Source organism: Pygocentrus nattereri, chromosome 10 (assembly GCF_015220715.1).
Source record: "Pygocentrus nattereri isolate fPygNat1 chromosome 10, fPygNat1.pri, whole genome shotgun sequence".
Taxonomy (NCBI): domain Eukaryota; kingdom Metazoa; phylum Chordata; class Actinopteri; order Characiformes; family Serrasalmidae; genus Pygocentrus; species Pygocentrus nattereri.
The window spans coordinates 1,147,501-1,175,047 of NC_051220.1; the positions used below are offsets into that span (position 1 = coordinate 1,147,501).

At 42.7% G+C, this 27,547-nt stretch overlaps 1 protein-coding gene across 2 annotated transcripts in view; it reads right to left on the bottom strand.

Moving 5' to 3' along the window:
• The window catches only part of ptpreb (protein tyrosine phosphatase receptor type Eb), a 50,102-nt gene that overhangs the window by 13,073 nt on the left and 9,482 nt on the right, over positions 1-27,547 (bottom strand). For both annotated transcript variants that reach the window (XM_037542283.1, XM_037542284.1), the window contains exons 2-11: positions 13,973-14,182; positions 9,473-9,544; positions 9,293-9,389; positions 7,401-7,474; positions 4,520-4,653; positions 4,304-4,394; positions 2,733-2,809; positions 2,490-2,526; positions 1,311-1,408; positions 360-479 (exon numbers count right to left, since the gene is read on the bottom strand). In XM_037542283.1, coding sequence (XP_037398180.1) covers positions 360-479; positions 1,311-1,408; positions 2,490-2,526; positions 2,733-2,809; positions 4,304-4,394; positions 4,520-4,653; positions 7,401-7,474; positions 9,293-9,389; positions 9,473-9,542 — 798 coding nt within the window. In that variant the 5' untranslated portion in view covers positions 9,543-9,544; positions 13,973-14,182. The remainder of the gene's footprint in view (positions 1-359; positions 480-1,310; positions 1,409-2,489; positions 2,527-2,732; positions 2,810-4,303; positions 4,395-4,519; positions 4,654-7,400; positions 7,475-9,292; positions 9,390-9,472; positions 9,545-13,972; positions 14,183-27,547) is intronic.

Consider the following 27,547-nt stretch of genomic DNA (forward strand, 5'->3'; position numbering starts at 1 on the left):
AATGCACAACTACGTCTTAGTCAATATATCGATTACTTCTCATGATGAAGAACAGTGTACAGAATATTGTAAGGCTATTTCTATTTTTATCGTATTTAATCCGGTGAAATCTTTGTATTTGACGGCCAGATGATTTTACTTGTTTCAAGACATAATGCACACAATCTTGCTTATTTTGAGAAATAATACTAGAAACAAGGACAACTGTCCGTCAGTGGAATATGACCCAAAAATACTTTACACAAAGCAAAATAAATAAATAAATAAAATAAATATTTCAGATGTCTTCCTTTGCTATGATTAATGTTATGCAGTGTATGGACAGTTATGTGTTGAAACATTTGAGGTTTCTCACTTACATACTGCACGCAGAACTTTCTGACCGTGTAGTCTACCAGCACTGTGACGTCCTCCACAGCCACCCTCACACAGCCATACTGCCAGCAGCCCTGATCCGGCCAGTACTGGCAGCATTTCTCCTACAGCGGCACGGACACAACTTTCAACTCACTGTCCACTTTATCAGCTCCACTGACCGTATAGCTGCACTCTGTAGTTCTACAGTTACAGACTGTAGTCCATCTGTTTCTCTGATACTCTGTTACCCTGTTCTTCAGTGGTCAGGACCCCCATGGACCCTCACAGAGCAGGTACTGTTTGGGTGGTGGTGTTTTAGTGTTTGTTGTGCTGGTATGAGTGGATCAGACACAGCAGTGCTGCTGGAGTTTTTAAACACCTCAGTTTCGCTGCTGGACTGAGAATAGTCCACCAACCAAAAATATCCAGCCAACAGCGTCCTGTGGGCAGCGCCCTGTGACCACTGATGAAGGACTAGAGGATGACCAACACAAACTGTGCAGCAGCAGATGAGCTGTCGTCTCTGACTTTACATCTATAAGGTGGACCGACAAGGTGGGAGTGTCTAACAGAGTGGACAGTGAGTGGACACAGTGTTTAAAAACTCCAGCAGCACTGCTGTGTCTGATCCACTTGTACCAGCACAACACACAGTAACACACCACCACCACGTCAGCGTTATTGCAGTGCTGAGAATGACCCACCACCCAAACAGCACCTGCTCTGTGAGGGTCCATGGGGGTCCTGACCACTGAAGAACAGGGTAACAGAGTATCAGAGAAACAGATGGACTACAGTCTGTAACTGTAGAACTACAAAGCGACCCTAAACATCTAAAATATAGAGTAAAATCCAAATTTACACAGTTTTCCCGACACAATCATAAAAGCCCACAAAAACAAAGGCATTCCCACTACATGTGAATATACACCGATCCTTCTAATAGTCTTTACCTCTTTTCTCTCCCGTGTGTTGGTCAGCATGACTATGGTGGCAGATTTCTGCTCCCAGACCATTCTCCAGAAGTCAGCCACTGTCTCCGGCTTTGGACCTGCAAACAGAGACAGACTTTTTAATGGACACTCAGGAAATAATAGGTGCAACAGAGTGAAACAGTCTCTCAGAGCTGCAGTCACTCAGTAGCACCACCTGCTGCTCATAAGCACTTCAGTACAAGCACAGTCCTGTACAGCCGCACCTGGTTCAGCCTGATAATTAACCACTGAACTGCACCCGACCAGTCCTGCGGAACTAGGCTACAACCTGTCGGTCTAGTCTGCCCCGTGTTATATACCACATATCAGTATCATAATCCCGGAGAACCTGCATCTCATCTATCATCTCCCTCAGACTAACTGCACATACGGAATGAGAGCAGCAGCACTTCATAACTTATTACCCTACAACTGTACAGTGGAATAGTGCAGCACTAGTGTATAGTGTGTATAGTGTGTATAGTGTGTATATTCAGAGTCAGTGTGTGTATATATATATTTATATATTGCTTTTTCTTCTTAGATATTTTTTGTATTTAAATTCTATAAGGGGGCTACACTCCTAAGATTTTCACTCCCTTTCCACCACCTGTGTAAATGTGATGTGACAATAAACGTGATTTGATTTTTTAAAATTGCAACAAAAAAAAACAAAAACAACAACAACTAGCATATTTGCATATTTGGAGCAAATTCCAGTCCTAGTTGTGCATCCTTATAATATTTATCAGTATGAATTGGGAACAAAATGATTTCAATGGTGATTTTACAGGAGAAGGAAAAAACTACTTTTAATGAAAGTCAATGGAACCAGATTTTTTTTCCCCCAAGTCATTTGAGGTTTTTTGTCCATTCATCATGAAATTTGCAAACAACATAACATAAAGGACAGTAGGTGTTTTCAGATAGTCAAAAACTGGAAAAAAAAAAAAAAAATATATATATATATATATATATATGTAATGGTATCTACTGTAGATACACTTATATTATACACACACAAGTCTGAGAAATGAAAACATTTCATGCATTGTTTTTTTTCCCTTACGAATGAAACCATCAATGCTGTTTGAGTGAAAATTAGAATCTTCAAATTTTAGAATCTTAAAATGTGTAAAAATAATAATTCATGCTTACCTTGAGCAGCAATGAACTTGTTCTTTTCTCTGTAACCCTAAAATATGCACAACATATGTAATTAATCATAATCTTAATAATAACACTAATAATAAGCACAGTGTTGTCACAGGGCACGTCATAGAAAATCAACAAAATGAAAAAATATTTAATTAAAGCGGCTGGAGCTGGGCTGAGTGTCCGGGTCGTATCTGTATGTGCGTCACTCTGCTGTTCCCACAGTCATATGAACACAGTACTTACATCTATGTATGAGGCGTTAATGTAGTCTGAGCACATACGGTCATCTATATGTGACAGCGCCACTCTGGAATGATCGTCTGTTGAGGAGAAAAAGCAGATTTAATAAATATCTCTGACTCTTTGGAGGTGAACCGAGCTGTTACACACCGAGACGCCGGTTTGTGCCTCCTACACTTTGTAGGTTTCCAGTAACTGACTGCAGTCACCCGCCACCCTTTACCCTGTTCATCAGTGGAAACCAATCATCATCGGACCCCCGCGGACCGGATATTGTGCGTGTCTGTACGGTACATGGCCAAAAGTATGTGGACGCTCAAACCCTTTGCATGGATTTGTTAAATTCCGTCACCAAGACTGATTTAACTGAATAAAGGACTGAGCAGCTGAACTACATCCTGGATGATAACTACAAACAGTAATGGGCTGCCATGAGGACAGTGCTCTAAAAGAAAATAAACACATCAAATAACCACTTATTATTCGTAATTACTGTAATTACTGTGATATTAGTCTTTTTCTGCTCACATAAATAAATAAACATTTCTCAGGTGTCTAAAACTTGGAGAAGGGTCTGTACGCAGATTCATAAGGGCTTACCTCTCCTATGGTACCTAGCTGAGGCCCCAGAGAGGAGGTGGCGCTGTTGCCCCCTACTGCCACCTAGTGTCGTGATGTGGTATTGCAAGTAAACCCCAAGATTTTTCATTCCGCAAAAAGCTAAACGCTTGCTTTAATTGTATTTTCCCTTGTTTTTTATATCGCGTAGTTAAGTAAGTCATTTTCATTATGTAAATGAGAGATTTTATAGTGTTGTTATTAAAACACTTAAGCCAGCAGGTTATTAATAAATGCAGTAAGAAAACAAACACGTGACTTTGTTGACGAAAGAGACAAATTAAAAGTAAACGACTGAGGAAATGTAGCGCAAAGTTGCCAGCAATCAAAACAGCTAGCTGGTTTTCTTACTCACTGAATGCTTTATAATAAACATAAACACTGCTCACACCCCAGTAAAGCCCGATGGAGGTTCTGAGAATAGCCTCTGTTATACTAGCCGGGCAGCCAGTTCACTAATCAGTCATATTGATATTAAACTTCCACAAATCGTCGTTGTCCAGCGAAAACTGTGCATCTCCATTTTTTGTTGATTTTTTAGTTTTCTGCATCATTTCATGACCATTTTATGATGAATGGGCCAATAGAAATGCTCTAAAATCACTTGGAATAAAACCTTTAACATGAATTTACATTGAAGGCTAAGAGTGTTTTTGCCTCCTCCTGTCGATTTTTGGAGATACTCGTTTTTCTTCGGACAGCGACGAAATATATATTTGTGACTTTGGCATGTGTCTAAATATACCACAGAGTCGTATAAATAATATGAAAAAGAAGTTTATTTACAGCTATTTTCGTGTATTTTGCTGAGTAGTTTGGGACGCTGTTCAGTCGGATACGCCGAATTTCATTTTTAATCGTGACTTTCAAAAAAACAACGTGACACCATGTGGCGGACTCGGGAACGAGACAGGTCTCGGTGGGGAGGTGCGCGTGTACTGGTGCTAGGTACTCACACGGCAGTATGTTTGGGTATCTGTTCTTGTCTTTGTTCTCCTCTCTGCTCGCCTCTTCGAATGTGCCGCGGCCGAAACCACAGGGCAAAGACTGTAAAGGAAAAGCGAGGCGGCGGTTAGTCGGAGGAAGTGCCGTCGGAGGAAGTGCCGTCGTTTTAACGGCGTCGTGAGCACTGGAAGACGAGAAAGAGAGAAGCAGAGATGATGTGCTCTTACGTTAAATTCCTCTCGGAACAGTTTGCCATCATCTGCCATGCGCAGGCGGAACTCTTCCTCCAGGGAGTCCAACAGGATGGGGAAGAAACGCTTCGATGGAGAGGGAGAGCGCGGGAGGAGCACCACTGTCTGTTCTGAGAGAGCGAGAAACAGCAGATTCCATCAAACCCAAATAAAACCATGCCTCACGGTGCACCCAGTCCTAGTGGTGGGCAACGTGATGACGTCATTATCACGTAAAATTATGTCACAATACGTTTTTTCTGAATAGCAGTGTTAGAAAGATTTGGGCAACATTAATTATGTTCTATTCAAGCAAGGGAAACATCTCTGTGTCACAAATGAAAGCATAAAATGACCAATTTAGCCAAGAGTGCAAATGTGAAAATGTGCTCCATGAGTGGCGTCACTGTAACAGTCACTGTAACAGTCACTGTAATAGTCACTGTAACAGTCACTGTAACAGTCACTGTAACAGTCACTGTAATAGTCACTGTAATTAAGGGGCTTGCTTATTTAAACACAGTTAATTCAGTATTATACAACAGATAGTACCGGCCATGCAAGCTGATTGGTCGAGACAGCATTTTTTCACAAACACCATCACTCCGCTGAGATGCTGTTGCTAAGCAACGACTTTGGCAGCTGTAGGAGACGCTCGAGCCATTTGAACGTTTTTACTTCTCACTTTGCCGCAAACAGAAAACGGACACTGTTAAGACCACATCTGACCGACGGCCGATTTGGTCCGACTCTGAAGACGAGACAACGCTAAATTCCCAAACTGTCGTCGCCACTGAGCAGCTTTTCAGTCGGCAGCTGTGACAGAAGAACAGCTGAACAACCTGGAATCAGCCAGAAATGAACCCAACACCATTCGCCAAACTAAACGGGCTGTAAGAAGCTTTACAGACCGGCTGGAACAAAACAACATTAATACTGATCTGGACAAACTGACCAAACTGAGCTGAACCTGATATTGGCTCAGTTTTACGGCTCAGTCTGATTTGGTCCGACTCTGAACATCAGACACGTCTGGCGAATTTCTGGCTGATTCCAGGTTGTTCAGCTGTTCTTCTGTCTCAGCTGCCGACTGAAAAGCTGCTCAGTGGAGACGACAGTCTGGGATGGTATTATAACACTCCCTCTGTGTTCTATTGCTTAAATATTCTGCCACAATTCGGAAGACAATTCGTTTTGACATCACGGATAGTAAAGATCAGCACAATAAGCTGAAATATGAGATTTATAGTATATTTTTGAATAATCTTTGCATAAAAAAGTCCATAAAACGAACTGTTTTGATGAACTTTGCCAGGAGTTGTTTAAATGCTTTAATACTGTGCTATGTTACAGCCAAGAGGGCAAATGCATCAATATAATTGTAGATTTTGTGACATACAAACAATTTTTATTATACTCATTGTGCTTTTAGACTACCTCATACCACTCAGTGCCTGCTCTCATGTAAATACAACAAATCTGCCTAAATGCCATGTAAATATGCAAATAGATAGACTTTTATTTCTACTCTTATACTGTAACATATGTCTATTTTTATTTCTGTTTTCTATTGTCTGCATAGCTTATACAAGTTTATGTGAAATTGTATGTGTTGCTATCAGTAAAGGTCAGTCTGTCTGTCTATCTACACTATATTTCCAAAAGTATTCGGTCGTCTGGCTTCACACGCATATGAACTTGAGTAACATCCCATTCTTAATCCATAGGGTTTATTATGATGTCGGCCCACCCTTTGCAGCTATAACAGCTTCAGCTCTTCTGGGAAGGCTTTCCACAAGGGTTAGGAGTGTGTTTATGGGAATTTCTGACCGTTCTTCCAGAAGCACACTTGTGAGGTCAGACACTGATGTTGGACGAGAAGGCCTGGCTCACAGTCTCCGCTCTAATTCATCCCAAAGGTGTTCTATGGGGTTGAGGTCAGGACTCTGTGCAGGCCATCAGATTTCCAGACGGAGAAGCGTGATTGGTCACTCCAGAGAACTCGTCTCCACTGCTCTAGAGTCCAGTGGCGGCGCTTTACTCCACTGCATTCCACGCTTTGCATTGCGCTTGGTGATGTAAGGCTTGGATGCAGCTGCTCGCCATGGAAACCCATTCCATGAAGCTCTCTACGCTGTTCTTGAGCTGATCTGAAGGCCACATGAAGTTTGGAGGTCTGTAGTGATTGACTCTGCAGAAAGTCGGTGACCTCTGCGCACTATGCCCCTCAGCATCCGCTGACCCTGCTCTGTCATTATTAGGCTTCGCCCTGAGCTCCTGTGCATTGACTGAGGCATTAGTGTGAAAATGCCTTGAGATGTTCCATGTCTACGCACCGTTTTCTAGCCAAACTATGTTAGTTACTTCCACATCCTGATATCTCTCAGAATGAGAAGGGAAGTGAATCCAAGTCATTACATCACTCACCGTTATCTAACACGGCATGCTATAGTTTCCTATGTCACACGTATGACCCTTATTATTATGACTGTGCTGTATGACTGCTATATTTCCTTCAGGACCAGTATAGTCTGCCTGTCTGTCTGTCTGTCTCTCTATCTCTGCCTGTCTGTCTCTCTGTAGCCATTAAACCTGCATTTATTTTCCTCAAAAAAACAGCTTACACCCAGACGTCCAAACCAACAGCACAGAATGACGACGCAACTTCGCAAATCTCTGCTGTCGGAACATATCTGCATCTCTGTTTTATCGTTTTTGACATGAAAAGACGTCTGGTTCCATTGACTTACATTAAAAGTAAAGTACGTTTTTTCTTTCTTCTGTAATGTTACGGTTTGGGAGATCTGACCGCAGCGAACTGCTATTGTGACTTGGCCTTTCAGCAAACATTGCTCTGAAATGAGGGCACTGAACCTACCTTGATCTTCCAAGAAGCCATTGGGTAACTTTTTGTCCACCGAGGTGACAAGATCCTTCCTTTGGTGCCTGAACCTACGAGACAAAAGCAGAAATCAGAAGACGACAACAGCAAACATCTCTCAGAACAAAGGAGCTTGTAGCAAATGGCCAAATCAACACACCATCTGAAGCTGTTCTTTCTCATGGGAGACAGGCTACAGCTCTGAGTCCACAGAGCAGCTGAGCGGTAAAGACTGTTTGACCAGCACAACTGCCTCCCAGTTTATTGCACTGTTTCCAACAGCTGTTGGAAAAGCTGGGCAGGGCAACATACAACCCCCCCCCCCCCCCCCACACACACACACACACACAACAGAGCACTTTTTCTTTAAACCACCAGTAAAGAAGCACATCATCAGGCACACAGAGCATGGAGTAACGTTCAGGCGGGTCAGGAGTTCAGTTCCATCGGTTCAGCGGATAAATTCTACAACTGAAATCTGGAAAATCTGCTTAAAAATGTATCAGTGAGCATCTGTCATGAGCGGAATTTGAGCTCCTCATCTGGGTTGACTGAACTGAGATTAAACTGAATCAATTCAAATGAAAGTGACCCCAATAATAGTGTCTAACTGCGAGGAAGACCACGGCCCGTATTCACGAGGCTTCGACATAATTCGGCCACGAGTTTTTGACATAATTTAAAAATGTCTGTTGTCCTTTAGATTGTATGTAAATTTCATGAGGAATGGACCAAAAGAAACAGCCTAAAATTGCTTGGAGAAACGTCCAGTTCCACTGACTTTAAGAGTAAAGTACTGTATGTGTTTGCTTCTCGTGTAAAGTTGTCATTTTTAAGCTACGAGGTTTTTATATACATATATACACATAAATACACACACACACATCTATCTATCTATCTATCTATCTGTCTGTCTGTCTGTCTGTCTGTCTGTGTGTCTATCTATCTATCTATCTATCTATCTAACTGTCTGTATCTATCTATCTATCTATCTATCTATCTATCTATCTATCTATCTGTCTATCTATCTATCTAACTGTCTGTCTGGCTGTATCTATCTAACTGTCTGTCTGTCTGTCTGTCTGTCTGTCTGTCTGTCTGTATCTATCTATCTAACTGTCTGTCTGGCTGTATCTATCTAACTGTCTGTCTGTCTGTCTGTATCTATCTATCTAACTGTCTGTCTGGCTGTATCTATCTAACTGTCTGTCTGTCTGTCTGTATCTATCTATCTATCTAACTGTCTGTCTATCTATGTAACTGTCTGTCTGTCTATCTGTCTGTATCTATCTATCTGTCTGTCTGTATCTATCTAACTGTCTGTCTGTATCTATCTATCTGTCTGTCTGTATCTATCTATCTATCTATCTATGTAACTGTCTGTCTGTCTATCTATCTGTCTGTATCTATCTGTCTGTCTGTATCTATCTAACTGTCTGTCTGTATCTATCTATCTGTCTGTCTGTATCTATCTAACTGTCTGTCTGTATCTATCTAACTGTCCGTCTGTCTGTCTGTATCTATCTATCTAACTGTCCGTCTGTCTGTCTGTATCTATCTATCTAACTGTCTGTCTGTCTGTCTGTCTGTGTGTCTATCTATCCACATATACATACATATTACTGGTAAGAGTAAAATGACACAATCTGATATGACAACTCATGACAGCGCACAGCATCTACCATGACGTGTTTATGGCCTAATTATGTCAATGTTATGCACAGGGTTCAAAGTGCAGTGCCACTGAAGTCAGTGAGTAAAGCTCTGTGCTCAGTATCAGTGGTGGTGACACATTGTCGTATGTCAGGCCCAAGTGTAGACACTGCTTCTGAGGTTGTGTCACCAACACTAACTCGAGCAGGACATGTGCCTTTGTATGTGTGCCCCACCTGAGCAGGTAGACCGTGAGGAGGATGAAGATGATGAGGAGGAGAGAGATAACAAGGGCAGAGGGCAGGACGTGTGAACCCTGAGGAGCAGGCGGCTCTGAGGAGAAAAAGAGAGAGAGAAAGCTTCACTCTGGGTTGTTCGTGTGGGCAGGTCATCAGGAGTTATGGACCTGGACGTACCTGCGGTCCGGTTCGCATGTGAGGAGATGTTTGATATGAAATTTGTCGCCACCAGAAACAGGACCATCATGACTGCAAAATCGAAGAAAACAAGGCAAGTAAACGTCATAAAAAAAAGTCAAAGTGACCACAATTTCACTGACTTCCAGACAAAAGAGCCGTTAAGTCCTCATTTCCTTCTAAGTTACTAATTTTTCAGGAGATATCTCTGATTAAATATAATACTGTTGGTTTGGTTGGTGGACTGTTCTCAGTCCAGCAGCGACACTGAGGTGTTTAAAATCTCCAGCAGCACTGCTGTGTCTGATCCACTCAGACCAGCACAACACACACTAACACACCACCACCACCCAAACAGTACCTGCTCTGTGAGGTTCCATGGGGGTCCTGACCACTGAAGAACAGGGTAACAGAGTATCAGAGAAACAGATGGACTACAGTCTGTAACTGTAGAACTACAGAGTGCAGCTATACGGTCAGTGGAGCTGATAAAGTGGGAACACCACTGTTGGTTCAAGGTCAGTGATTTCAGTATGATCAACTGCTTTATCCATGAAGTGATTCAAACCTCTACATGGGCTACTTAAGGAAACACACGTAAAAGGACAGCCCATTAGAGATTAATGTAGCCCCCTTTTTCAAGCCAATAAGCCTCTAAAATTAGCCTTTAATTTCATATAGCTATTCATAGGCTGTCTCCAGAGAGATGTGCCACCCCCAGAGACGCACTGGATGCTCCACATGTTATAAGTAGTAGCTATATTGTTATAAGTAGTAGCTAGGCACCATAAAACTAGGACAGAACACAAGAACATATGAATGCATGCGTATATCTGAATAACGTTTGAGTGAATGTAGGTTTGTCATTAAGACATTCCTTTCACTGAAGTCCTGCACGCTAAAAAAACCCTTTTCATCAAACCCAGTTCCTTCTGTCTCGTGGCTAAAGAAAGCAAGCAGAACGAGAGTGTCTGGGCCCAAAGGGGTCTACATCCGTTAGATTACAACCAGCACTGAACAACTACTGATAGTGCTGGCAACTTAGACGTGTAGAGGTTGGCACTGAAATGTCCCTGCGGTGCCCTGCGATGGACTGGCGACCTGTCCAGGGTGTATCCTGCCTTCCGCCCCATGACCACTGGGATAGGCTCCAGCACCCCCCATGACCCAGAAGGAGAAGCAGCTAAGAAAATGTGTGTGTGTGTGTGTGTGTGTGTGTGTGGGTGTGTGTGTGTGTGTGTGTTCCCGCGGTTCCAGGCTGCCAGAAAGGGTGGGCCAAATAGGTGCAAATAGTGCTGACAACAGAAAACTAAATTTTGGCCTGGCTTCCTGAACATGGATTAGGCTCAGCCTAGCTTAGTCTTGGACTAAATGGAAAAGCAAGTATTAGTAAGTTTAATCTTGGTCTGAAACTGAACTATTCATCCTCTAAACATTACACCAACTGGCCACTTTATTAGAAACCCCTTCAAACTGTAGCCTGTCAGCAATTCACAGTTTGGCCACCAGAGGTCACTCTCCCTGTTCCCACATCAAACCACCAGAACCCCATCTCCTAATTAGTCACACCTTAAATGCTCCTCCCATTCAGCCAGTCGGTGCGACTACTGACTGACTGAGTGTTTGTTTTGTCTGTCTTGCTGGTGTTTTGAACTCCCGGCCTGATCGGTTGGATTCTGCTTTTGCCTCTTTTGCTCTGCCTGCCTGGCTTTTGGACTCTTTTCCCTTTTCTGACACTTTTTGCTTTGCCTTTTGACTTTGAGTTTGAACTGCCCTTTTTATCAATAAATCTGCATATGGATCCTCCTCAAGCATTGTCTGATCCACTCGTACCAGTGCGACACACACTAACACACCACACCACAGGTGCATGGGGGTCCTGACCACTGAAGAACAGGGTAACAGAGTATCAGAGAAACAGATGGACTACAGTCTGTAACTGTAGAACTACAGAGTGCAGCTATACGGTCAGTGGAGCTGATAAAGTGGACAATGAGCGTAAAAACAAGGAGGTGGTCAGGATGTTACGCCTGACCGGTGTATGTAGATTAGAGCTTCTGAACCCAAATACAGCCTTTCTGTCTGAGGCCGATCCGCACATATCCTCACAGAAGTCTGTCTGAATCGGCCCACAATGCCACATAAATCCTGATATTTCTAATGACTGCACCAGTTAAATTATCATGTACCAACTAGGATGGTTAAAAATGGGAGGCACCCTGTGGGAACCCGACCATGAAAACTGAACCTGACTCGAGTCTGACACGTTTCGGAACTGACCACACATACTGGACAAATATTCCAAGCTCTAATAATGATGCAATTCCATGGCCATATCCTATCTAAAAAGATGCTCAGTTAATGGCGCTATTGGTCCACTGAGGACTGCATTACTCCAGAGACACTTCAGAAGAAAAACGTGCCTCAAAGATCTGAAAGCACCTGAGATTCTGTCCGAGGTGCCGGTGTTTGAATACTGAAATCACTATGAGTATACGTTCCATTAAATTCCAGGAAGATATGGAAAATATACAGGCTTGGGCTTATTTGTGAATAAAAGTATTATTATTATTAGTTCTTAGCACATCGTCCAAGGAGGAAGACCTGTATACAGTATGTCGTGTGGAAGAAGATGCCCTCATTAGCAGAAGATGCCCTCCAACGCCAGCACAGCAGCTCATCTGAAGGGGCAGCTTCTGTCTCCCATCCTAAGATTGTCTGAACCAGTGCTTCACTCGATTCACATCAGGGTTAAATCAAGAAATGTGCTGTTATTGTTACGTTATTGTCATGGTCAGTGCTTTGATCCGCAGTCTGCCAGATGACTCTGCTACTGCCATAAAATTGGCATTAGTGCGTATCCAGGTTTCTCTAAAATCAAATGCCATTTAAAAGGTAAACACTGATCCCGCGGCCATCTGTGCTTAAAGCTGCCGCGGAAATAGAGCTCAAATAGCAAAAATAAATAAATACATAAAACACACATACACACACACACACACACACACACACACACACACACACACACTAAATCCTGGGCTTCAGTAATCCTGTCAAAACCTGGAGAGGAAAAGGCCTTAGTCATTTTATAGAACTGGTATTAGGTGAAGCAAATGAAGGCTGATGCATGCAGTGAAATACACGCAGGCATTCACTCAAACACATGCCCTCTGTGGCCCGTCCAATAATATTGATACTGAGATCTCGATATTGTGACCCGACAGATTTATCTGCACCTACTTGATGAAAAACCAGCCGATAAAGCACCATTTGCCCTCTTGTTCAGATAAGTGTGAGAAAAACGCAGTGAAGGTTAAACTGGTTTCTTTGCTTTATGATTTTGTTCCCTTACATTGAAGTGGATGCAGGAGAAAACACATCTTTGTCAAATAAGAAAGAAGAACATAAAGCGCAATTCAGTAAAAGCTGCGGTTGTATGACGCTGCCTCTAGAACGAGCAAAACTGAGGCTGTTTGAAACAACCTGTGCCTCCTGCTAAACGAGAGCCGAGACATTTTTAATCTGTGTGTTTTGGTTTTTCATCTGAATTTTTTTTCGTGACCAAATTGTAAAGCAAATTATTCAGTAACTGCATGAAATAAATGCACATTTTTACTTGATTTATTTATTTATTTTTTTGGTAAAAGCTCCTCAGATGAACAGAACGTGTGTTTTCTGATCTCCACACGTCACTATACGCTCACAATTCACTGCTGAGAGCCAAAAATCTCCGCCGCTCTTTGTGTTGTTTTCTAAAAGTGATGTTTCCAGAGCAGATCACTGAAGAGACGCCGTCTGTTTATAGTTTAGAGCCCAGATTTGGGGAAAAACGGCTCGACTTTCAGTAGAAAAACAAACTGAGTTCAGCTTCTTTTATTATAAGGGTTTAAAATGACGTCACCGTCTATTAGACTGGAGAGAAGAGCTACAGCCTCACACGACGCCCAGCTTCTGAATGGAGCTTATGGAGTAGGAACGTTATGAAGAACATGATGAAGTGTGGTTTGGAGCCACCGGCGATCCCGAGGAGTTCTAAAAGCATTATATTTAAAGCATGATATCTGCCTGCAGCACAAAGAGTGTATAACCAGTCTGACTGCGTTTCTTTTTTAGGGACCATCCCGATACTATAAGCATTAATATAGAGCTGGTCCCCACTTCTTCTAGGAAAGCTTCCACAACATGGAGTGTATCTGTGGGAATTTGTGACCATTCAGTCAAAAGAGCATTTGTGTGGTGAGGCAACGATGTTAGATGAGAAGGCCTGGCTTGCAGTTGGCATTCCAATACATATAGGTTTCCTATAGGTTTCCTACATATAGGTTTTCCGCCAGTAAAGCGCTGTGCACCTAAAAAAACCATTTATTTCATTTTTGACTGCATTGTCAGGCAATATATTACCACTTATTGGAATTTTTAGCTCCTTAACATTGGTTATCAGTATTCATAGTAACAGTTTCATCGTTCAGGCATTATGCCCTCATAGGCAAGTGTACTCACAGAGGTGGTCCAAACCGGAGATGTGTCTTCTGGAGTCAACTTAGTCCATAGCAGCTTTCTGCACACTAGTTGTGGTTGGGCACTAGTCTGAAAAGTCTGCTGGCTTCATGATATCTGTCCAGTCACTTCCTCTTTTCAGTTCAGCATAGAGTACTTCCTCCAAACATTGTCTGGTCCACTCTGGATATGACAGATGTAGGTGATCATGCCCTAGAAGAACGGAGGAGAATGGAAACAGTTACATTTACAGCCTTTAGCAGGCGCTCTTATCCAGTGACACTTACAGAAAGTGCTTTGTCTGTCCAGAGAAAGCGTCTTTGCTAGTTTCAAATACGTTAGAGAGAGAGAGCCGGTCCTGAGCTCAGACACGGCTAGAGACAGAAGTCCAAGTGGATTCCCGGAGAAAAAGGAAGAGTTAAACACAGAGCAGTGCAGTTTTAATGAGTGCAGCACAACACATTACAATCAATACTGAACTCGGCACCCATCTGCTGTGTAAAGAGACCGTCTTCGGTCTGCGTTTGAAGGCAGTGAGAGACTCCGCTGTACGGACAGCCAGTGGGAGTTCTTCCCCCACCTGGACTCCAGGACAGAGAAAAGTCTCGATGCTCGTCTTCCACACGTCTTGATGGATGGCGGGTCAAGCCGAGCTGTGCTCACAGCTCAAGGTACAGTTCGAGTTCTGACCATTGCCGTTAGGAGGGAGGGGCTGGTCCATTTGACGCTTTGTAGGCGTCAGAGTTTTAAATCAGAGGCAGCTGCCGGAAGCCAGTGAAGGCAGCACAGCAGTGGGGTGACGTGGCTGAACTTGGGCAGATTGAAGACGAGCCGAGCTGCCGCATTCTGGATGAGCTGCAGAGGCTTGATGGCCTGCATGTGAAGACCAGCCAAGAGCGAGCTGCAGTAGTCAAGCCTTGAGATCACGAGACTGAAAGAGCAGCTGGGCGGCCTCTCGAGTGAAGAAGGGTCGGATCCTCCGGATGTTCTTCAGGAGAAACCTGCATGGCCGAGTCAGGTTCGCCATACGAGCTGTGAACGATAACTGGCCATCCAGAATCACAACATCTTCAGACGAAACAAACTGAGAGTTCTCGAATGGAAAAATAAATAAATAATCCACAGACATGTAATAATAACCGATAAAGCAAATGTTCATGTTATGCTACATCCCATGTGGCAAAAATCCCCAGTTTTCATTCACGCTCATCTGAGGATTATGAAGTGTAGAGTATTTTATACATAGTGTAACTGAGCGTCTGCAACCCATACAAGGTTGAGGTTAAGTGCTCCGATTAAACGCTCATTATCTACAGTCATGCAAGGCAATTCTGAGCCACTGAATATACCCTTGCTCTTCGTTACTGACCACAGCGCGAGGTAGTCGACTTATTTCTGCCTCTGCTGTCATTGTGGCAGGTAAAACGTTGTAGAGGCGAAATGTGATCTAACTCATAACCTAAGCACAGAGTATTTGATACGATATACAGGATTACACTTCCCCGAATTCTGCAGATCTAGGGTTACAGTGCCCTTCAGAATTCCCTGCACTCTTGATAAAAATGCGAAAGGAAGGGTCTTTGTAGCTTCAGTTCATCAGTGGGATTTTTAAGGGCTTTGCAATGTATTTTTTTGTAAATCATAATTGCGATACCGGCCTTTACAATACGGATAATCAAAGCTGTTACTGTGAGCACCGTGAGCACCGTGTACAGTGTTATGAAAAGTCTGGGGCCCTGGGCTAAACTGAATATTTTGATTATTAAAGCGATTAAGAATTAAATCTGAAGCAAGCTGTACAACAAATGTCATTTTCTGCTAATTTTGTGGGCAGTTACTTTATATTTGATGTAGTACAGTCAAGAAATCTTACCTGTGACCTCACCACAAAACTCAACCTCTACAATATGGAAACAAACCAGAGGCTTTTAGTAAACAAGTGCTGTTAATGTATAAAGGGAAAACAAAACCGTTTAGCCACAATCACTAAAGCTGTGTTTTGAGAAAAAAGGAGCAGCATTTGATGAAAAGAACACCTTGTAAACCGTTAAGCTAGGGGTAGTTTTATTATGCTTTGGGGTTGTGCAGCCACCAGTGGCACAGGTAACACTGCACAGGTAGATGAAAGACTGGATTCCACTATCAGCAAAATATAGATGCAAGGAGCTGAAAAGAGGCTGGCTTCTACAGGACAATGATCCAAAACATACCTTAAAATCCTCCATGTAAAGCTTCTTACAGCCCGTTTAGTTTGGCGAATGGTGTTGGGTTCATTTCTGGCTGATTCCAGGTTGTTCAGCTGTTCTTCTGTCACAGCTGCCGACTGAAAAGCTGCTCAGTGGAGACGACAGTTTGGGAATTTAGCGTCGTCTCGTCTTCAGAGTCGGATCAAATCGGCTGTCGGTCAGATGTGACCTTAACAGCGTCCGTTTTCTGTTTGTGGCAAAGTAAGAAGTAGAAACGTTCAGATGGCTCGAGCGTCTCCTACAGCTGTCAGAGTCGTTGCTTAGCAACATCATCCCAGCAAAGTGATGGTGTTTGTGAAAAACCTGTGATGTTATAGTGAAATAACAGCACCGTTAGAACGGCTCTCAACCAATCAGCTCGCGTCGCCGGAACTCAATGCTGTATAACACTGATTCACCAATGGACACAAGTTTGTTGTTAAACATTATGATGTAACCTAAAATGTATTAAAGGGTAAAGTGCCTAAACAGTTTATGGGGTCGTTGCAGGCCCATGTTTAATGTGTGGATTTTAGCAGAGATCAAACAACACACTGTACACCCTCATTAGAGTTCTATCCCTGTTTGTTGACCATCAGAACTAATGAGACTTGATGGGCAGCGCCTTGACAGTGAGATTCAGTCTGACTTCACAGCTCGGTCTACGTGCCTGACCTCAATGTGCAGGTCTGATGTAAAACTGGGCCTGTCACCGCAGGTCATAGCAGGCTTTTGACCAGGTCAAGCAAGTGCAAATCATATCAGAGGAGCTGTCAGTGAAAGCGGGGCAATTGCGTCCCAGACGCTTCAGTGGAGCGAACCAGCAGGAGTGGAGAATACAGCGAGCCGCGGCGGCACGACTACAAATGAGTGATCATTAGAAGTAAGAGGTTCAAGAGAGAAATCCACGGTTACTGTTCAGATTATACACTTATAAATAAATCTTAGACAAATCAAGCCCTTTTGCCAGTACATGTACAGCTTACACAGTGGCAGAGCAGCAAGGCAGGCAGCTCATTACGGATAATTCATCATCATGAAACCACACAGGTTTGATCGACACTATACCAGCCTGACTGGCGTATGGCTTGGCTGATAACGTCAGCCGATGTCAGTGTTAGTGAAAATATTGACAACATTGCAATATTTACAGCCAGTTTATTGAGGCTGAATTTTTTTCCCGTCATCAAATTGTGCAAAATGCAAATGAGCCTCTAACCAATCACGGACTTGTGTATTATATGCTACAGGCATCCTGACTAAACACAGCTGTTTGAGTGTTGGGCTGAATCAATGAAGCCATGACCCAACAGTTAAACACGAGTCTTGTTAAAGAGCAATGCAGCCTGATCGTTAAGCAACACCATCAAGGGCTGAGTAATATATTTCTAGGCAAATGTAACACAAAAAAAGCAAAAATAACACACATACATACATTATATATATATATATATATATATATATATATATATATATATATATATATAAATAATGTTACTTTATATGTGATTTAGAGCTGCAACTAACCCTACTTTTATAATCGATTATTTGTGAAACCAACACCTGCAGGTATTAGTCTGGTAAAAATGGCTCACTCAACCAATTAAAATAAAAGGATAATTTTACCATTATGCAAATGTATATAAATTATATAAATGCCTCTATATTCTGCGTATGTGTAATATATTTCAATTTGTTTTTTACATTTTACTTTTACTTATTTACTTTCTGTAGTGAATAGCTGAGCCTGCATAAATGTCCCGAAATGTTCAAATGACAAATAAACTTAAAACTTGAATAAATAACCTCTCACTTTTTCCCATTTCCCAAAAAGAGCTTTCATCAAAGGGCACAGCGACAGACTTTCTGCATTGCTCCTGAAAGTAAGCACAGTCCAAGATGGGCTGCTTTTCTGTATTTCTTCTCTAATAATAATAATAATAATAATAATAATAATAATGGAAGCACTTCTGTGTGGTCAAAAACATCATGTAGTGAAATGTGACATTACAGATGATCAGCCGTGTCAGATACAGAGACCTAAAGCCAAAAATGGCAGTAAGCTTGAGCGTAAACGTCTGCATTTTCAAATATACACAGTCAAATAATAAAAACAGAGTTTTAAAGAATCTTAGTGACCTAAAGATCCGTTTAAGCGTGAAACCTGGAGAAACATAGTCACATCATCTGAGCTAGTCCATGCGCCTTAGTGTACAAGCCGCCCTGAAAAGCGTTCAGTACAGCTGAGCAGTTTAGACCAGCAGTTAAATGCAGCTCATCCCTTCAGCCAGCGCTGCTTATTCTATCCGCTAAATTAAAACGGAATCGGCTGAAGGGCGGACAGTAATGTGCCGGGTTTTACCTTTGACTGGGCTTTTATAAGAAGTGCTCTAAAAATAAAACGCCGGCGGAGGACCGGAGAGAAAAATGAACAGCATTTGATGAAAAGTACGCCTTGCCAGCTTCAAGCATGGGGGGGGGGGTGCATCGACTGTTCTTTGGGGTTGTGAGGCAGCTAGGGCCACAGGAAGCACGGCATGGGTTCCACTACATAACAGCAAATGCTGGAGGCAAACGAGACGTCGTCAGCCAAGAAACTGAAACTGAAGAGAGGCTGGCTCATCCAACAGGACAACGATCCAAAACAAAAGGCCAAATCCACCAAAGCCTCTGACTTCTTCTCAAAATCTGTGGCTACATCTTCCTGTGCATGCAAGAGCACTGCAGAACTAGAAGCGCTCGACAAGGAAAACTGGCTGAAAATGACTAAAACAAGAACAGAAAGACTCCAAACTGGCTACAAAACGCGCCTGCAGGCTGTGATATCGGCCAGATCGGGTGTTGCCAGTTCAGGCTGGCGTTTAAACTTTTGCACATGGCACAGTTACTGTTTTATTCATATCTAAAGGTGATCAAGTCTAAAGTAGCACATCTTTTCCATTGATGGCTTGCTGAATAACTCCATTATAAGAGGTGATCTGCGAGACTCCTTTCATAATATTTCTCAATGAAAACAAAATTCTGCAGTGTGACTTTCATAAAGGCCTTCAGCCCTGCGAGACATGCACTGTAGGGCTTGGAGATGTGGTCAAAAAATGTCATGTCAGTCAAAATCGCGACAAATGTCAAATCGTTATTTCTTACGAGATTTTTTTGCTCAAGATTTTTGCTCCCGAGTGCTTAATTGCGGTTCGTTTATGGTCAGAACACGACACAGTGGGTAATGGGCCAGTGGGAGAAAGTTTCTGGTCGACTGTTTTTACCAGCTGGAAAATAACAGCCACAATTTTTGTAATAGCCATAATTGTCTGGTGACGCACGCCGAACTGTTTAGTTTCTCAACGTCAGCTTAATACGAACAGCAAACATTAGCTGGTTTGGTACGTCAGTGATGGATCACACCGCCTCACTCCCACCACATCCACGTCAGAGCGTATCACAGTATTCAGACACCAGCTAGCAGACGACTGGGTTTCTCTGTTCTATCACAGCAATTTGAGGCGTGAACCACAGCATTTCAACACCACACAAACAGAGTCGTCCTTTTAGGTACACTACATTTCCAAAAGTATTCGCTCGTCTATCTTCACACACACATGAACTTCAGGGACATCCCATTCTTAATCCATAGGGTTTAATATGATCTCGGCCCACCCTTTGCAGCTATAACAGCATCAGCTCTTCTGGGAAGGCTTTCCACAAGGGTTAGGAGTGTTTATGGGAATTTCTGACCGTTCTTCCAGAAGCACATTTGTGAGGTCAGACGCTGATGTTGGACGAGAAGGCCTGGCCCACAGTCTCCGCTCTAATTCATCCCAAAGGGGTTCTATGGGGTTGAGGTCAGGACTCTGTGCAGGCCAGTCAAGTTCTTCCACACCAAACTGGCTCATCCGTGTCTTTATGGACCTGCTTTGTGCACTGGTGCTCAGTCATGTTGGAGCAGGAAGGGGCCGTCCCCAAACTGTTCCCACAAAGTTTACACTCGGCACAATGCAGCCGGACAAGTACCGTTCTCCTGGCAACCGGCAAACGCAGACTCGTCCATCCGATTGCCAGACGGAATATTTAGTAGTGAGGAAATTTCTCAGACGGGGAACACCGCCACTTTACTGTATTCGTAAGAATTTAAATGTGTACATGTTGCAAATTTCTCTCTTTTGTTTTAAATTATTAAAGTGTTTATTCTTACATAAACGTTTGCAACTGTAATGACCGCAATGTCCCTCTGGGATCAATAAAGTATTCTGAATCTGAATAGCTCCGTGTTTCAGATGCTGCCAAAGTATATTTGGCAACTCATTTTACTGATCGCACCCCTCCCTTTCTAATCATGTTGAAAAACTTGGAAGTGCACCCTCTTGTGGCGACAGCAGAGAAGTGTTGCTTTTCTTTGGAGTAGAAAACGCCAGGGCTGTCGCTAGAACATGGAAGTGTGAGAATGCTCTATTATATTGAATATTTCTCGTAGTTCTACCGAGGAAAGTTATATTGCGATAATTATCGTTATCATTTTATCGCCCAGCCCTAATGAATTGGAAATCAAAATGCATTTTCTTCCCTCACTTGATCCAAATCTCAGTCAAACAGGACATTTGGGTGCAAAAAAATACCAACAAGATGTGAGTTCATCCATGAGGATTTGACTGGATCGTGAAAATCAGACATGGCAAAATAATAAGTCCTGGATGTTCAGTCATAGAGTCATAGAGGACTACTCGCCTCGGAGCGGGCGGAGGAGATGAATCGTGCTTGATTTGAGCAAGGAAGTAAAAAAAAAGTCCATTTTTATTCCGGTCAACTTTAACAAACAAGCTTCATCCCTCTCTATGTCCTGCACTTGTTTGGCTCCACTGGCTTCTTTCATGACCCTGTAGATGTGAGATATGAACATCTCCAGAGGGAGAGACGCAGTCTTTTATAAGCCTTCGCAGCCTGAATGAAAAAGTATGGGCACGTCTTACGGCTGATGACTAATGCATGTCTGCAGCCATGTGTTGTCTGAACATGATGCATTACAGCATAATAATGATCCTGATGTCTTTGTACAGCCACTGCTTTTATCACTGCCTTCTCTTTTTATTTATGATAAAGACACAAATCACAGCAGGGTGTAGCAAGACCCTCACGCAGGCCTCATTCTTCACGCAGTGCACAGTAATCAATGCTCACTACTTTGCGTAGAAGTGGAATGGAGTTTATTTGCGGTGTTATGCCACATTCTGCAGTGCAGTGTTATATCCATCAGCTTGACCGAATTCATACACTCATACAGCAGTGACCCGTTACAGGGCGTCAGGGAGGCGGACCCAAGTGCGGAGAGGACAACCCGTAAGAAAGGGCATTGAATGAATATAATGAGGTGATGGAGTATGAATTGGGTGAGGTGAGTGTTGGGGTTGAGCCACTGTTGTATGGGAAAAACACCTTGATGAATGGAAAATAAAAACGGCGGGAAAATGGCAAACAAAGGGGATGCTGAAAGCAGAGCTCAAACGAAGGCTGAGATAGAAGAATGAAAAAGATAAGTAGAAAACAAAAACCCTTCCTCTGTGACTCCGAGACGAAGGTCTGCTTTCTGTTTCACCTGTTTGCTCTTTGAGGATCAAACACTGTTTGTATGGCTTGGAATCGTTTCTTGATCAAGCCTTCTTTTTAGCTTTTAAGTAGTTTTGGGGCAATTTCTCTCTTTTGTTGTTCCAGCCCTCTTTCCTTTTCTTTCTGTTTAAATACCCACCTGGGCTAAGTACCGTACCGGGCACCCCTCTACAAATGTGTGACAAAGGGTAAGTAGAAGAGTCCACAGGTTGGGCCTAAATTGCACGAGGGCTTCTGGGAATTGGAGTTCCCTGAACTTGTGGCACCGTGGTGCTGTCGCCCTCTGCTGGCGGCCGGCAGCGCAGGCTGGGCCCTTACATGACTGCCCAATTTTTCAGCAGCTCTGGTTCCGGAAGTAAAAATCCCGTTCATTTTCTCCATGGACAGTTTTCAGCAATCAACCGAACCCATCATCCAGAGACCAATCGCAACATTCAGAAAGTTTTAATCTGAGCAGAAAAATGTTTTGAAAAACAAGCAAAAAATTAAAAGACTGTGTACTCAATGCTTTTAATGTCAGAATGAACTACTGATCCCAAAAAGCCCTGCAAACGATGTCAACCAATCAGTTTCTCTTCATTACGAACTGGTTTCAGCCACTTTGGCAATCACGTATTTTCCGTCTCTTTTTCTGTAACATTTGCTTTTGTCTTTCTGTTTTCATCGTTCTTTCTTTTCCCTTATTTGCCAGTGAGTTGCTTAGTCATGGCACAATGAACTTTAGTTTGAATCGTTTTAAGAATTATAATTATCCTTATGTGGCCTATTTTACTGTTTGTTATTATTACTTCATTTTTCTTCTTATTATTTTACTCTTTGAAGTATTTTACTCTATAAAAGCTTCTTTTTTACCTTTACCTGTACGCAGGCACTGCTAGACATGTGGAAATGCTATGCACATTTCACTTTTATGTCAGCTGGAATCCCTTTGATTAGGCTTAGTGCGTCTGCTGCAGTATTCATGCCGTCCGTAGTCCAACTCATCTCTTTGATCTCTGTCTTAGTACTCGCTTTGATGAGAGTGAAACAGTTTGCTGGCTGAATAATGATTGCCTCTCTGAGACGCGCTTTAGGGTGAGCCTGTTTAAAACTAAAATTATTTGTTGCTTTAAAATTTTGAGTCTATGAGTTTTGAGTAACAAACAGTCAAAATGAGCTTTTACAGAAACAATTCCAAGTTGGGACAGTAGATCAAATGCAAATGAAAACAGAAAATACAGTGTAAAAAATGACATCTTACCCAGTGAGGACATCTTAAATGTAGCTAATATAGCAAATATTTCTCATTTCAAGATGACTGAACTTATTTCTAACTCCCAGTAGTTTTGTGATGAACGTGTATTAGTCCATATGCAGGTAACTATACTTGTTTCAAGCATTATTTCTTTAAATAAGTAAAACTGTCTTCATTGTGTCTTGAAACAAGTACAATTACCTGCCAATGAATGATTTTACCAGATAAAATGACTTACAAGTACAAATATATAGAAATAGGTTAACGAGTCTTAAGCCTAGGGGAGGGCGATACGGCAAAATTTTAATATCATGATACTCTAAGAAATTTTCATGAGACATGATATTCCTTTTTCTGAGATAAAAAAGTTAGAACAGACAAAAAGACCCAGTAGTGTTAGATATAAAACATGCCATAATAATAATTCTAATAAACATACAACGACAATATTTTTCATTCAAAGTTTTACAAATCGCACTGCACTAAATCCAGTTGAACTGGCCTATTTAGGCTTTCATAATATCCACCAAATGTTCAGAACACTTGCTGTGACATCATGATAACAATCCAGCTTTGTCATATTGTCCAACCCTATTTAAGCCCTTTTTGAGCTGGATTAGTTCAGTCTGCTGTACTTTAAAGCCATCACTGACAGGATTGTGACTGTAATGACTGCCACGTTTGTACTGTACTCTGTTTTTTAACACCGGAGATCACCTTTCATAACATGCTGAACTCGGAGCTCCCTCAGTGTTAGTAATCCTGTTCATATCAACATCACAGTAACGTAATAATGAAACCGGGTCAAAGAAAACAGTGCCTAGATTTGTTTTGCTTTTTAACAACGTCAAATTCCTCATTCCTCAAGTTCATGATGCGGCTACTGAAATAAAAATCAGGTGTTTTCCATCGTTCTAGCAGAGTCCCTCTGTAATTCAGCTACCGACGCCTTTGGAAAAGCATGCAGTATTAACATTTTCACAGTTTTCATAACGATTAGGTGCGTGTCTAGCCGGCCCCGCCTGCTGCCAGTAGAGGGCGACAGCAGCGAGGAGCCACGGACTAATTAGGCTCACTCAATACACCTGTGGCCTCCTCTACTTAAGGCTGTGGTAAACAGCGGTGTTTGTCACACCTTTGTAGAGGGGTGACCGGTACGGTACTTAGTCTAAGAAAAGAAAAGAGCCCCAAAACCAAAAAGAGGGCTGAGAAAAGAAATTGCCCCAAAAAGAAAAACAAATAAATAAGAGAAGAAGAGGGCTGGAAAAAACAAAAGAGAGTAATTGCCCCCAAATTACTCACAAAAGCAAAACGAAGAGAAAAGAATCCAAGCCATACAAAACTTGCTTGCTTGAACAAACAAGTGAAGGGAAGCATGAAGTTTGCCTTCCCGTCATAAATACGGCGGCAGCGTCTTTTGTGTTCTCGTTATCTTTTCTTCTCCGTTCCTACTCGGCCTTTGTTTGAGAACATTGGTTACAGCTTTCCTTTGTTCTACGTTCCTGCCTCCTTTTTTTTTTTCTCCTTTCCCTTCCTTGAAGGGATTGAACCAGGGTTACCTGTGCATCCCTGTGGCGCAACGGTAACGCCATGGACCGCTGATCAGTACAGCGGGAGTTTGAACCCGGCTCTGGGTTACCTGATTTACAACATCAGAAACGTGCACTCCGTTGCCTCAATAAATCTCACTACTTCTCTTTTCCCAACTGCCTTCAGTTCTGCACTTGGGTCCGCCTCCCCGTAACATCGGGCACTTAAATTGTACAATTTAGTGTTGACCGTTGTCATTTTAAAGCTTCATCACATGACTTAACAGTGAAAGTGGTTGGTTAGTGTAGTGGTTAACACTTTTGCTTTCTATGCTGTAGACTGGGGTTCAATCCCCCACCAGGGCAAGCACCCTACACTATACCAATAAGAGTCCCTGGGCAAGACTCCCTGTGTAAAATGATCAAACTGTAATTTGCTCTGGATAAGAGCGTCGGCCAAATGCCATAAATGTAAGTGATTTAAAACACTATGTACATACTATTGTGTTGGTGTTGGTTACCTTTCTCTGATCCTGTTTCCTGGGTGTAGACGGGAGTCAGACCTAGAGCTAGTTGGCTTCTCTAGGGTAAAACCCGTCCAGCAAGCAGTGAACGTTCCCATAACTTTGGCCAAAGTTACCTGCAAGTTCTAATAAGGTTTAAGGAAAACCTTTTACTCTCAGAGATCGGATTTGAGCAACGAGGCTTGTGATGTGAACGTAGCTTAACAGGCAGCTTCTTAGCAAAATTCTTTGTCTCTGATGTAAACAGGAATAAAACTGACTTCTTACAGGAATTTAAATTTCCCAAATTATTTGGCAAAAATGTTGAGGGTAAATTAGTCCTCTTTCTCTACACACCACTTTTCACCCTTTATGCATCATCGGCTTACAGGTCAATCAGCAATATCTGTTTAGATCACTCCATCGCCCAGGCGGAGTGTACAGTTTAATATTTTGGGCAATCATTTCATTTGGGCACGGTTTTGAACAGAGTTGAGCCTGGTTCTGAAATCAAGCAGCCAAGATGAGCTATTTTAGACCAAGGCAGACGAAATTGTGGGTATTTTCTGCCTCAGTAACCGCGTTACACTTCAACCTTTTTATAGTACGTCTGTGGGCAACAGTCAAATGTGAAAAGAGGACTTTTGGGTTGAAGATGCCTTAAACGTGCTCTACGTGACTCTGGGTAACTCGACAGCTCCAGCCGAGCAAAACCTGTGCAAACGATTAAACTTTAATCCAGAGTGTGTCGTCGCGGAGCACTCCGGCTCTTCATTTATTCAGGTCAGTCAAAATCTGAGTGCAGCCAACTACAACACTCGGCTAACTTTCTGAGACCTCCGGCCGGCTACGAGACCCTCGCTCTGTTTTGTCTCTTCTCTAACTCATTATGTTCTTTAACCGCAGCCGATGAACGAGTCGACGGAAGCCAGCTTTGCTTTCTGTGGGTGGATTTTTGCTCCACTCTGTAGAGCTGAGCTCCTATTATTTGGAGACTTCAAACCACTGAAACAGGATGTGCTCATCTGCTCACGGAAGCCAGCCAAGTGATTTCCATGCCCCGATGAGCACTCGGCCTTTTCTCACAGTCGAGAGAATACGGAAGCCGCTGTTAATGCTCGGTGCGGGGCTGGCGGCAGGCTTTCATGACAAACTTTCATGAAATAATCATCGGCTCGGCACGGCAGCGAGCAAAGACGAAGAAAAGAGGCACCAAGAGGGAACAGACAGGGTTTCACCCACAGGAAGCCGGAAGAGAAAACAACTGGATTACGCCAGCGTTTCGACAGCTCGACGAACACTTCGCTGAAGATGCCTGATACACTCTGCAGATCATTCACATGGAAAACGTGTCCCGCTGCTGTGGCGGTTATGGCTTAACCTTGAACGTGTAAGTCTGGAAAACAAAGGCGGCTGAAATCCCACAGGCAACAAAGACACGGTGACAAAGTGATGACTCCAGCTGTAAATCATTTTTTTTCTGACTGTGCACAAAAAGCACGGATGTAGTTTAGTGCCATGGCTTTATAACTGAAAATTCCAATATGAACGGAGTCGGAATGAAAAACGAAGGTGATATGGCAACGGAACGGTCACGACTGATGGAATAAACTTGACTGCTTAAAGACCTCCTAAGCACTATTAAATGGCTAAACTCCTTTTCTATAGCTTTTTATGACACATGGACTGATACTTTTATCAAATGTGTCCCTGTACTCCAGACTTCCTCAGTGCATTTAAATATATTACTTCCCAGAGAGCAGCGTATATCGGTCCACTGGCTTCGTAAGGTCAGCGCCCCGCTAACCACACCACTGCTGGTCCACCCTTGGACCAGATTACTGTCCTGCAAACAAGCTCTAACTAGTTTTTAAATCTCTCCAAACAGATTTTAACAAATATTTAGACAAATATTACAAACAACCAAGAGATAAAGTGACGACCAGGCCTGATATAAAATGACTTCATGGAAAATGTTGACGCTGAGCTGGATAAAAATGACTTGCTAAACTATTTTACAAAGTATAACGAAAGAAAGGAAGGACGGAAAATCAGTAAATTGGACTGTAAATGGAAAACGAGCCATGATGAGTGGAATTTTGTCTAATACTCTGCGTAACCACTGGTGGACCACCCGGAAAACACTGAGCAGAACGCCAGTGGACCGCCAGCTTTGCCATCAGTGGGCCAACAGGGGTCCACTATCCTCTTGCTATCAGGGTTCATGGGGCACCATGTAGCTGTACCACAGTCCAACACGCTAAAATAGTGAACTGTGAACAGCTAAAATAAATACGTGATGGTAATAATTATAATTAAAACGGTCAAAAGTCTTTTATCTAATAAACTGTCAAATGTGATGTAGCAGTAGCTCAGCAAGATAAAGAATTATTGGGACTTTGTTTCCTCCAATACGGGACATTGCGACAAGTCGCTGTCTGACCAGAGCTCAGAACATGGAGACCCCTCCCACCATGGACTGTTCTCACTGC